Here is a 12,076-nt window from a genome sequence, read left to right as displayed (position 1 = left end):
TCTTTTCCGATCCCTTAAAAAAAAACTCTAAGAATACAGTCTAAGTATTAGGGCACTAGTTAGTGCCACATTTATTAATACCAACACTGCTAAGTGCTAACAGTGACTCTATAGCAACAGCTTCAAAAACTTAATTTTCTCGTTCTCATTTAGGCCGTTATATGTACTGATTTGTAGCGGCTTTTAACGATCTCAAAAAATCTTCCCTGAAGCAGCTACAAACCAGTTTTCGAATTACAGAAGATCACTATCAATGTCAGGCCTTATGTCTATTCGTTGACTGTTCAAATCAACCGCCACTGCAACGCGGGGATCAAAATACTTACCATTTTATTGTTACCAAGTACATCATGTCATGCCATCATCATCGATATTATTCTTGCAATCATTATTCTAGACTGTTAAAATCACTACCAGTAATCCATCCACCAATCATATACTCATCACCGACACAAAACCATCCTCGTGATGTTCTAAATCCAAGAAATTGATCTAAACGAATGCACACATACACAAATCTAAACCAACCACTGTATAAACAAACATAAAATCTCATTATACCAAACTTACCAGACCCATTTTATTTCATTTCTTCCTGCCCATCATACTTTGACCAGAAGAACTCCCTGACGATGCGCCACCCGTCTTTTGATTTCCAAGTACATTAAGATCTTCAAATAATCTGTATGAAGGAATAAACTGTTGACTTTGACCCGCACCACCCGCACTGTTTGACCCAACCCGGCCATCTCCATTCATCCCTGCCGCCCTCATATTATTCGAATAAGTGCTCACTTGTTGTGCAGGAATGTTATTATACGCAGGAGACGCGTATGTGTAAGGAGCCGATGAAGCATACGGATTGTTGGTGTAGTATCCGGGAGTTGCAGCCCATGGTGGTGGAATATAGCCCATGGGCTGAGGTTGGACCTGGGCCTGAGGTTCAGATTGGGCCCATGGAACCACGTAACTATTTGAGGGTTGCTGGGGCTGGTATGGATACGGTTGTGGGGCGGCTGAAACAGGTGGTGATTGGTCAATGTTTTGTGGCGGTGATGTGGCGGTGGGTGGTGGCTGGGAGGGTGGAGAGGTGGTGGTTACAGATGACAATGCAAGACTTAAGAAGTCAATCATGTCATCGGCTCTTGTATTGACTGGTGGAGGTGGGTCGGTTATTGTTAAAGCCATACTCATTGACGGGTCGGGGTTGCTGGACCCAGACTCGGATACCACACCCTCGTTTGGAGATGTGCCCGTTTGTGCTTTCGTGTGCCTGCAAAAACAAAACATAATAATGAATCCATTCTTGTAATTCTAACCATAATAAGCAGGGGTAGTGTATATGGCTCACTAAAAGCTCAAGCTGAGTCGAGCTCAAATGAGACGGGCTCATTTAATACACAAGCTGAGCCAGAGCTTCAAATATCTAGCTTGACTACACTTGCGAGCTTAAACAAGCCTTTTATTTAATATACTAAAAACATAATAACATAACAATATTATTATACATTATATAGATATAATATCATGAAAACAATAATACAGCATATATTATGTTACATATAGAAAATTCAATTATAAATATATATAAAAATAAATATAAATGTACTAATTTTTGAATAATGAACAAGCCAAGCTCGAGCTTGAAAAACTACTCACGAGCCGAGCTCCAGGTTGGCACAGCTTAGCTCGTTTACACAGCTAAAAACAAGTAATTCTTCCAATAAAAAACACAGGTTAGGTTGATCTCATGCAAAAAAGCATTGAAGTTTAGTCAACTCGTTTCCTTTTTGGGCCAACCATTCTCTGTCAAATTCCCTTTTGACCCGTAAAAATGTATAACTCATATTGGTAAACATGTCAAAACTTTTTTACAAAAAAGAAACAAGAATCAACCTTCTAGAGAGCAGGGCAAAGTCATCTTCATCATCCTCATCTTCGCCTTCTTGAGGTTTGTTATTTGAGAGTGGAGTTGCAGGGGATGAAACTGGAGCAGCAACGCTTGATTTCATCTTTTCTTCATCTTCTTCAGTAAGAATTGGAGGTTTAATTGGGGGTCTTGGGTACTACTACTACTACTACTACTACTACTACTACTACTACTACTATTATTATTATTATTATCAGAAGGTGATGCAGTAGCAGAACTTGCAACTTGAAGAGGAATTGGAGAACCAGAAGCAATAGCATCATGCTTTGCAAGAACAGTTTGCAGGAAATCATTTAATTCAATACCCTGACCAAGAAGCTCCTCATCACTGCATACATTCAGAAATCATCATAAGCGGACCGTAAGCAAATAGACACGCAAACAGTTTGTTGTTAGTGTATCTCAACTGTTAACATCCAACAAGTTAAGGTTAACATACGTTGTGGAAGCTAACATTTGCATCAATTTCTTCTGATTTGATCGACAACGGTCCACAACATCAACAATAACTTCATCTTTTACAGCCTATTAATCAAATACGGAAATTAAAAAATTCGTCAAATATTGCTCTAATTTATAACCCAGGGTACAAAATTTCCAAAAAAAAAAAAGAAAACAAAAGGCGTACAGCACGGTCATTTGGGTCAACTTCTTTCAACATCTCTAATAAGAGATCAGAAACATTCCTCATAGACTCAATCGTTGACACACTACAAAAATAAACAATTATTTATTGGCTAAAATAATAAAAAAAATGGAAAAAGAAAATAAGGATACCTTAAATTTTCAATCTCGGAAGCCATGGCTTCATCAAGCCGTGTTGAAGAATTACTTGGCATACCATAATTTGCTTGAGGAGATCTTAAAGGCGGATGGGTGATCGGAGGTGTGAATATTGGAGCTGCATCGGGTGACCGTTGAGGAAATTGTACTCCAGATTGCTGTAATAATAATAAAATTATATCAAAAAGAATAAATTAAATTTGGAGAAAAATTGAACAAATAGTCCCTGTGGCTAATGTCAACTTCATCACCATATGTCAGCGCAAAACCGGATGTTCAGCTTAAAACCGAAAGTGATGAAGTCGACGTTAGAGTTCTGTAGTTTAAAAGAGTATTTTATTTGGACTAAGTCTGCAATTTTCAAAATTTGGGAACTAAACTGGCAGAACGGTCAAACCACAGGAACCATTTTTGCAATTTTCTCTTAAATTTAAAACTTGAAAGCGTGTATATGCAATAAATTTACCCGTAATTCATCGTAAGCGAAATAATACTGAGGGTACTTTCCTCCTCGACCACCAAACGCTTCTTGCCAAGAGTCTAAAAGTACCAATATTTTCTCCCTCACACGCATATCTGTCTGCAAAGCATATATTTCTTGTAAGCTTGACACACAAATCTCAAAAGTTAAAGTCTAACTCTCTTCAGAACAGAAATGATAAAAAGTCAAGAGTCAAATGAAGAATGGAAAATTGACCTTTTTCTTGACAATCTTTATCATCTCCGGGAGTAGGTTTCGTTCTGCTATTTGAAAATGAACATTTTCACCACAATTCTTTACCATTGTCTCTAAAAGCTACACTCAACAATAAACTGTGTCTTCAAGATTTATAAACTAAAATGGAAAGAAATCAACAAAAGTGTGCAAATGGTTTAAAGTAGACTGCACACCGTCAAGGAAAGGAACTGAACATGGGGGTTCTTGTGTTGTAAACGTTTCTTCAAAGCCTTGACAACATCTTTTGCCAGCCTGGAACAATTTAGATCTTTAGGATACAAAATATGCTTTTTCTAATATTCAAATTTCTGAAAGTTGTCAACTGTCACAAATTCTATCAAATTGATTTATTTGTTTTGTTGAGTGTTACAAAATCGTCTGCAAAAAAAGCTAAGTAGCATATCTGGAAGACTAGGGATCCTCAAAATTTCATTATAAAGATTATTGTCATTAAGCACACATAAAGCGTCTAGAGACAAGAATATATGGTCAATTAAGCGAGTAGGAAGGACATTTAAGTCCTATTTGTAATAAAAAAAAAACACGGTCTAATTGAACATGAATAAAGTTCCATGCACCCGTTAGAAGAAAGTCAATTTTCCTCTGTGTGCATTTAATAAGCGACATCTATAAACACCCATGCATATAATGATAACACCCAACTAAGAAACGTATACTTATTTAGTAACATCTAAAAAGGTAAAATAGCAACTATTAGAAATAAATCATCACCGAATCATGACTAATGACTCAGTATTCACTTAACTGTCGTACAAACATATAGAGACATAAGAATAAACTCAACAAACGTTATACTAATTTGTGAAAATTTTAAGCATCAATAGATACCAAAACGTTTAAATTGCATACTGTAAACAATAACACATACAGAACCCTAGATATGAAAGCAAATATCAACATGTAATTGGGTACTTGCCGTTGAAGGCCCATCTTTCTGGTTCGGTGATGGTTGGTTTAGCCATCTTTGGTTTGGGTTTAGATGAGACAGATGCGATGCATACCTGGGGAATGCCGGTGATCATCGCTACACCCTCAGCTGTTGGCCATCCCATCATGCCGTGGACTGAGGATACCACGGCGTTGAATCTTGCCATCCCGTCTCTCCCGAAGAGAATGTCGTATGCGTGGTGTGGCTTCCTCATCACGACAAAGTCCACATCTTCTGTGCGGGAGTGTTTCCCATCCGTAAGAGTGACGGGGAAAGATAGGATACCCAGGGGGGTGTTTGTGCTGCCATCAAACCCTTCCATCGAGGCGCAGATCGTTTCCAGGCGTTCCTTGTCTTCGTCATCTAGCTTGTCGAAGAACTGCCTGTACATCACCGTTGATGAGGCGCCGTTGTCAGCAAGAGTGCGAGAAGTGATGTAGTGCCCCAGCTGGCTTTTGATGACGATAGGGCCTTCTTTGCTGGGTCCTCCTGGCACTCGCGGGAAGCGCACCTCAGCTTCCTTCCACTTACATGGTTCTGTCGTTCGCCTTTTTCTTCCTCTGATCTTACCATGAACCATGTTGATGCTGATGTCAACGGGCTTTCGTCCGTTGCCTCGGTACCGGTTGTCGTTCCTTCCTCCCTTCTTGATTGATGCCACCAGGTGTGCTAGTCTTCCATCCTTGACGAATGCTTCAACAATATCCTTCAAGGATGTACACTCTTCCGTACTATGACCTTTTGTCCCGTGGAAGTCACAGGATTTACTCTGATCCGCATTAGGTCGCTGCCGGATCATTGGAGCTTTCGGCCATGTTAGCTTTTCAGTGGCAAATATCTCCGTGACGCTTTTGGTGAGTGGCGTCCACCGGTGCTTTTAGCTTGAAGGGTGTGTGTGATTTCTTCCGCCAACAAGAGGGTGAGAGCTGGATGAGGTGTCAAAGTTTACCCTTGACTGCCAGATACCTAGCTTCCTCTTTTTGTTCGGCCGGGCGATCCGAACATTGTTCTCTCTTGTCCTCTGCGTGTAGAGGTGTGTACTCTGGGGAAGATCCCTTCCCAGTTGCTTCTCCTTCTCGGCAAAGCGCTTTGCCGCCGTCATGATGGCATCCCATGTTGATGGCATGCCATCCTTACCCGTCAATGTGCGGATAAGCTCTGGGTATTCGGCGCCTTGAATGAAAGCGGCGCGAACAAGATCTTCACTTATGTTGCCGAGACTTAGTTTTTTGGAGTTGAAGCGGGTGATGAAGTCTAGTAAAGATTCATCCTCCTCTCTAACGCAGTTGAGGATCGTCCACTGTTCTTCAGTATATTTCCTCTGCTGGCTGAAGTGCTGGCTGAACTTATTCTGAAAGTCCGCCCAATCATAAATGTGGTGGACCGGTAAATGATCGAACCATGCCCTGGCCGCTCCAACCAGGGTCATCTGGAACATTTAACACCACGTGGGTTCCGTCCAGTTACTGACGGTTGCCCCCGCAATGAATCTGTTCAAGTGGTCGTCTGGGTCGGATAGGCCATCATAAGTGCCAATGTTGTACATTTGTTTGGCACTTCTCGGGGCGATTGCTTCAGCAATGTCCCTTGCGAACTTTGACTTTCCTGCATTTGTAGCAGTTGGTCTAAAGGTTTTGGAGAAGTCACGCGGGTTTCTCTCCGCATTTGTTGGTTTAAAAGCTTCTCCGAAATTCCTTTTCGGTTGGAAGTCCGTTTCCTTACGCTTCCCTTTCGCCTTATGGCGAGGGTTTGCGTCGGTATCGGATTCTTCCCTCTCGTCATCTGAGTACTCGCACTCACTATTCATATTGAGATGTTGGCGAGTACTGCCGAATTCGTCAGCCTGTTGAACTGAACGCAAGCGTTCATCCAATTCAGCTTGGAACTCTCTCTGACGTGCTTCGGCCCATGCCTTCACTTGATCTAGTGTTTGGCGAGGGACCCTCGTTCGTTTTTCCAACTGGGGATCAGTGAACCCCAGTGGAATATTTACTGCACTTGCCCCGGCTTGGGTAGCCGGGGTAGTGTTCGTAAGATTTGTATAACCGCCGGTGTTCACAGTTACTGGGGTTGTGGTCACCGGGGTTTCTTGGTCACTTACTGGTCTTGGGACCGGAGTAACGTTAACCATTTCTTCAGAAACTTTGAAAAATCTAAGAATTAGTTCTAGCTTTTATGCACGGATGGCGCCAATGAAGAAACACTAAGTGAACCCTGGGCAGATTATAGATAATCTGGGGGTTAAGTAATGTTTCCCACGAGGATGAGGTCTAGCAGAGAAGGTTATTCTTCAGGGGACCTGCAAAACAGACACCGTAAGCTCGCCACTGAGAAGGGGGGGTTCCTCCTTGTGACCACCCTCCGGCGTGAGAATCAGACTAGATTGCTCTGAATATAAGTGTATATTAAGAGATTGCTAGATAAGATTGAGATATCAGATCATGTCCTTACCATTCCAAGGTGTTGGAGTATTTATAGCCGAAGGTAGGTTTCCTAGAAGGTACAGCCGGCTGAATAGTATTCCTGTTCCACCAACAGTGGACTACGCACAGGCCATGCTGGTTGGTGAATAGGCTACGGCCAACAGTAAAGGTCGGCTGTACACTGTTCCTTTACTGCCGGCTACGCACTGTTCCACCAACTGTAGGCTGCGCACGTCCCATCGTAAGGGTTGGTGAGTAGGCAGCGGCTAATAGTGACAAACAGTACTAGAGGGTGCTCCTCCTCGTATTGTTGTCGGTGAGCTGTCACCCTGTGATTGGTTCATGGGCAGTTCTGGTCAAATTGTCTGTTCCGCCCATACCTTATTAGGTATAGTACGAAAGATCTTCCAGAAGCATACGGACTGGCTCATTTAGGCGGGAGTATTCCTGCCTTGCTCATTCCTTCATGTGACTACTGAAGTAGGTAATCCCTTGTGCGTGTAGCCTTGCTGTTAGTGCAGGTAGCCTTCCCTGATGGCTTGTATCCGCAGCTGCGGGAACAGGCGGGGTACTTCACCATTGGGAGGCTTTCCCTGCGGGTACAGCTGGCGTACTGCGCGTAAGGTTCTCTGAGCATGGTGGGTCCTGCTGGAGCAGTTGGTCGTTGCGCAGACGTCCCTGTTCAAGGTGAGTCTTGTGGGTCCAACTGGGCTCTGCTGGGACCTACCTCTTCACAACATGTAATTCAAGGGTTCATAGACAAATCATCAAACCCTAAAACAACTAATCCCACACGCCGAAAGGTCAATTTTATTAACTCAACATACCAGCAAACAAAACAAATAGAGTAATTCTACTATATGCAGTTAATAATCCTAACTGCTCAGAGACATAGAATCAATATACGCGGTTAATGCGGAAAGCGGAAAAATATCAGATGTCGATCAAAAACCGATATTTGAGATATTTGGTTATCGCAGTAATTTTAATATCATGCAGAATTTATATATACTTAGCAATTTAACACTAACAATTCAGTATACCTTCCTATAATACTTTTGCAACTTACAAAACATTAGCAATTGTAGGAAAACATTAAACACTAAAAATTAACAATTAAGACTTGAAATCGGTAAAATCTGGCACTGAGGTATGAGAACCGCTAGAACAAGTTTTTTGTAAAATTTTTAGACATTAACAAAATATTTCTCTCAATGGCAGCAACTTTTTCATTCATTCAGTTTGGTCTTAATAATCTAAAGAATAAAACAATAGAATTTAAACAAAACCCTAGAAGAAGAAGAAGAAGAAGAAGAAGAAGAAGAAGAAGAAAGCCCCAAAAAATGGTGTGTTGTAAGTAAAATGAAAGGATTAGGTACCAAGGATTAGCGTTAAGGGTATCGCAGATATCGATGTTGAGAGTCCAATCAGGGCCGTTCAAGAACTCGCTGGTGGCTTTGTCCACTCGAACAACAGCAGAATTAGCAGACGGCGTTGAAGCCGATGAGAACGCGGTGGCGGGAAGCATCACTGATGCTTGATTATTGACAAAACAAGAACGAAGATTAGGGAGAAAAGAAGATGATGAGGAGGGGGAATAACAATATTATTATTAAGGGAAAGGGGTTATTATTATTATTATTATTATTGTTCACAAGGAATGAAAGTTTTGGGGTTAAAAAGAAAAGAAAGAAAAGGTGTGTTCGATTCCAAACGAAAAGAAAGGTAACCAGGAAAAGAGCGAACTTTTTCTTTTCTTTTTTTAATAGGGTAGGTGATGAAGGTCGGTCCACACCATTCCACAATGGTTTCTTGAGCACACCATTCCCATTTTATCAGCATTATAACCATGGGTTGATTATCAATAGAAAGTATAGTTTTTTAGAAAGGATATGAATTAATCTTGTCCGTTGATTTTAAATATGGAGAGTCGAGATTAGTTTAGGCGGCAATCATGTGTGAAAATAAGGGAATAGCATAAAAGGAATAACACAGTTGTTGACTTTCTCTCTTCACATGCAAGGCAGATGCCAAATTCCTCTATCATTTTAAAACGTCCATAACTTTTTTTACGACGTTTTTATTGAAAAACAAATTCACCATAATAGCGAGTGTCTTTTTATCTTTTATATGAGTACCATATTATTTTATAAAAATTAAAAAAAATTAGTGGGTTTTTTACGTATTGTGTTTTAACAAAATTCTGTTTTACAAAATTGTGTTATGCAATTGTTTTTATCATTTGGTTGTTTTTTATTATTAATGAAAAATAAAAGTTTATCATTGTGTTGTTTTTTCTCATAGAGTTTTTTTCCATTGTGTTTTTTACATTGTGTCATACAATTTTGTTTTTTATTGTGTTTTTATCATTGTGTTTCTTTTCATAGTGTTTTTTTTTTCCATTGTATTTTTAACATTGTGTTTTTTAAATTGTGTTTTTCATAGTGTTTTCCACTGTATTTTTTTCGGCGACTTTTTGGTGATTTTTTTGGCGATTTTTCCGGCGAAATTTCTTGGGAATTGTTTTCCGATGACTTTCCGACGACTTTTCCTTTGACTTTCCAACGACTTTTCCGGTGAACTTCTCCGGCGAGGTGGTGGCGGTGGAGTGGTGGTGGTTGTAGGAGATGAGTGAAGATGTAAGTGGGTTTTATGTAAGTAGGTTTTTGAAATTCATATAAGTGGGTTTTGAGATTAAATTAAGTGGGTTTTGATATTAAAGTGTTAAGACTAAAATACCATCATTCCTAGCCTTTTTAGGAAAATCAAATTTTTTATTTGAACATAACCCTTATAACCATTACTCCTCCCTTTATTAAATTAAGAGTACTTATTAGTTCTATTTGATAGCTTCTTATTAAGAAAATATCTATTATAATAAGTTAGTAAAGATAATTAAAAAGACATCTCTTAATAGTTAAGTTTTAAAAACATGTTCAATTAGTCAAAGGTAACTCTTAATCAGTTAGATCTCTTAATTATTCAGCACGTGATTTTATTTTCTCTTTTTTGAGTCAAAGACGACCATACAAAGTTGGGTCTTGATTTACTCGCGACATGTTCTCACACTTGATGTCATTTTCTCAAAATCATGCATGTGAATCTTTAGTTTTGAAAAAACCATTTTCAGTAAAGATAATGACACATGTAGAATAGGATTTTGGTAATGCATCTTTCAATGTTTCTATTCAATAATGCTCATCCTCATGATGATTATAATAATTGAGCTCAGCAAATCAAATGACAATATATGATTAGAAGCGCAGGCATTGTATCACCTTGGAAAGATGTTGTATAATTCAGCAAAAAGGAAAAGGCATAGTCATCGTTTTGTTGGACCATTTGAAATTTCATAACGAATAGGTACAGTAGCCTATCGCTTACGCTTACTCGAAGATATGAATGAAAAACATGATGTGCTTCATGTCTCTAAACTACGTAAATGTTTGGCAGGCGAAACTTAGCCATGCCACTATGTGTCATACCCTCAAATTTCAACTAACAAAGTTTTACCGCGGGGCGTGTGAAATATCAAGATCTAGCTCATTTGTTATACCAAACATCCAATTTAAAATATTCAAACATGATTCAAGTCTCAATTAAAAATGAGAAAACAAAAACCAAACCAAACAGTTTAAAAGTTTTGCGAAGCGTAAAAGTAAACGATTTAAAAGAGTAAAGTGCCAAAATCATTCTTTAGGTTTGATCATTTTTGCGATTTTCGTCCAAAAATTTCTTTTTGTGCAACTAGACCATCGAGGTTTTCTATTTCTTGTCAATTAAGTTCAAATCGTTAACTCCGTTAGTAATTCATCATTAAATAAGAGGCAAAACTGTCTTTTCATTTATTTATTATTTTAAATCCCTTTTATCTCAAACAAGAATCTATTTAATTTTTATATTTCTTCTTCCCCTAAAAGAGCCATCCATCGCCGGCACGTAGCAACTCCGTACCACCACCACCACCACCCCCACCATTTTGTCTACCGCAACCAGGTCCATCACCCATCTCCACCTTTATCTTTATCCACAGACAATACTTCCAATAACAAACCCCCATCAAATGTTTGGTTTGGCTCTGTTAAAATGGCATTCCAACTCTCCACAACCATCTTCCTCTTCACACCTAAAATCCTAATTAAACCCCAACAAACCAAATCCAGAACCCTAATCACTCCCACCACCATTCCACTTGGACCTGATTCAACCAACAGAAACCCGTGTTCCAACCGGAACTTGTGGTCCTCGTCCTAAATCAAGAACCCAGCTTAAGTGATTCAGGTCGTCGTCGTCAGTGATTGAAGATACCATCCGACAAGACCTAGGGAGCGGAAACAGCAAGACCTAATCACTCCCACCACCATTGGCCATGTCAATTTTCCTTCAATGGTGTTTCTAAATCAAGCCGATTGTTCCAAAATCATGGTGGGTTGGAAATGGGTCCGATTTGGAGAGAAAGGGGGTGGTGGGAATGGGACGGGGGTGGATATGCTGGTAGCCAGCGGTAGAGAGGGAGTGGTGGTGGAGCCGGTGAAGATGATGGTGGTGTCTGGCTGTCACACCTCGACTAGCACAATGCGAAAACGTAAAACGGGAATGTAACAGACACCTCTGGTATCAATAACATTGTTTATAAAGAAACATTATATATATATATATTAATTTAGAAGTTACGGTTTACTCACATTTAGATACTGTTGTAGTGCTACTGTTTTTAAAGCGTGATGTACAAGTCGTTAAAGCTTCTCTTGCTTTGCATGTGATTCCTGGGAATTATGATATTCTTCAACCTGTGCTTCACCTTTCCAAGTTCAATTCCTAATTTTTTTTCTTATTCTTTGTCGTCTTCTTCACACCCAGCATCGACGACGACGACGAATTTGATCCTCCTGATGATGATGGCGTTGTATCGCCCAACGTCAACGCTGGTAGGAGCTTGCAGCAAACATCGTAATCGTAATCGTACGTCCCTGGTGGTGAAGGCTTTTAGTTTTTTGGTTTCCGTCTGTGTCGCCGGTCAATTTGGATCTGAAGGTTTTGAGTCACTGATGCTAGGAACGTGACTGATGGTCTGCCGTTTCCGGCGGCTCAGACCGTCTATGGCATCGGCGGCTTTGAGTCGGTTGGTTTCCGTTTATGGCGGAGCCGGCTTTGAATTCTCAGGCCGTCTATGGTGACAGATGAATTATATCTGCAACGTTTCTTTGAATTTTATTTTTTATTATTGTTTTTCTATTTTTATTTTTTTATTTTGGATTTTGATTTGTGTGTTG

At 39.9% G+C, this 12,076-nt stretch overlaps 1 protein-coding gene across 1 annotated transcript; it reads right to left on the bottom strand.

Moving 5' to 3' along the window:
- Positions 1–450: 450 nt before the first annotated feature.
- Positions 451–8,333, bottom strand: LOC143604900 (TOM1-like protein 6). Its single transcript, XM_077081235.1, has 10 exons — positions 8,183–8,333; positions 3,605–3,683; positions 3,411–3,509; positions 3,180–3,293; positions 2,708–2,871; positions 2,559–2,640; positions 2,370–2,455; positions 2,103–2,258; positions 1,897–2,052; positions 451–1,273 (listed from the first exon to the last, which is right to left on the bottom strand). The coding sequence occupies exons 1-10, from the start codon at positions 8,329–8,331 to the stop codon at positions 586–588; spliced, it is 1,773 nt and encodes a 590-aa protein (XP_076937350.1). The 5' UTR covers positions 8,332–8,333; the 3' UTR covers positions 451–585.
- Positions 8,334–12,076: the final 3,743 nt, after the last annotated feature.

This window comes from Bidens hawaiensis, unplaced genomic scaffold (assembly GCF_021521415.1).
Source record: "Bidens hawaiensis isolate Kalapana, Puna unplaced genomic scaffold, B.hawaiensis_p1.1 tig00067285_1, whole genome shotgun sequence".
NCBI classification, from domain to species: domain Eukaryota; kingdom Viridiplantae; phylum Streptophyta; class Magnoliopsida; order Asterales; family Asteraceae; genus Bidens; species Bidens hawaiensis.
This window is presented reverse-complemented; position numbering and strand designations above follow the sequence as displayed.

What these genes read in the sequence shown, in the direction of transcription:
- LOC143604900 (XM_077081235.1), bottom strand. Translation starts at nt 8,331, where the DNA reads ATGCTTCCCGCCACCGCGTTCTCATCGGCTTCAACGCCGTCTGCTAAT. An exon ending in TTGACCCAAATGACCGTGCT is followed by an intron (nt 2,456 to 2,558) that starts GTACGCCTTTTG and finishes TTTGATTAATAG; the next exon opens with GCTGTAAAAGATGAAGTTAT. An exon ending in AATAATAATAATAATAGTAG is followed by an intron (nt 2,053 to 2,102) that starts TAGTAGTAGTAG and finishes CCCAAGACCCCC; the next exon opens with AATTAAACCTCCAATTCTTA.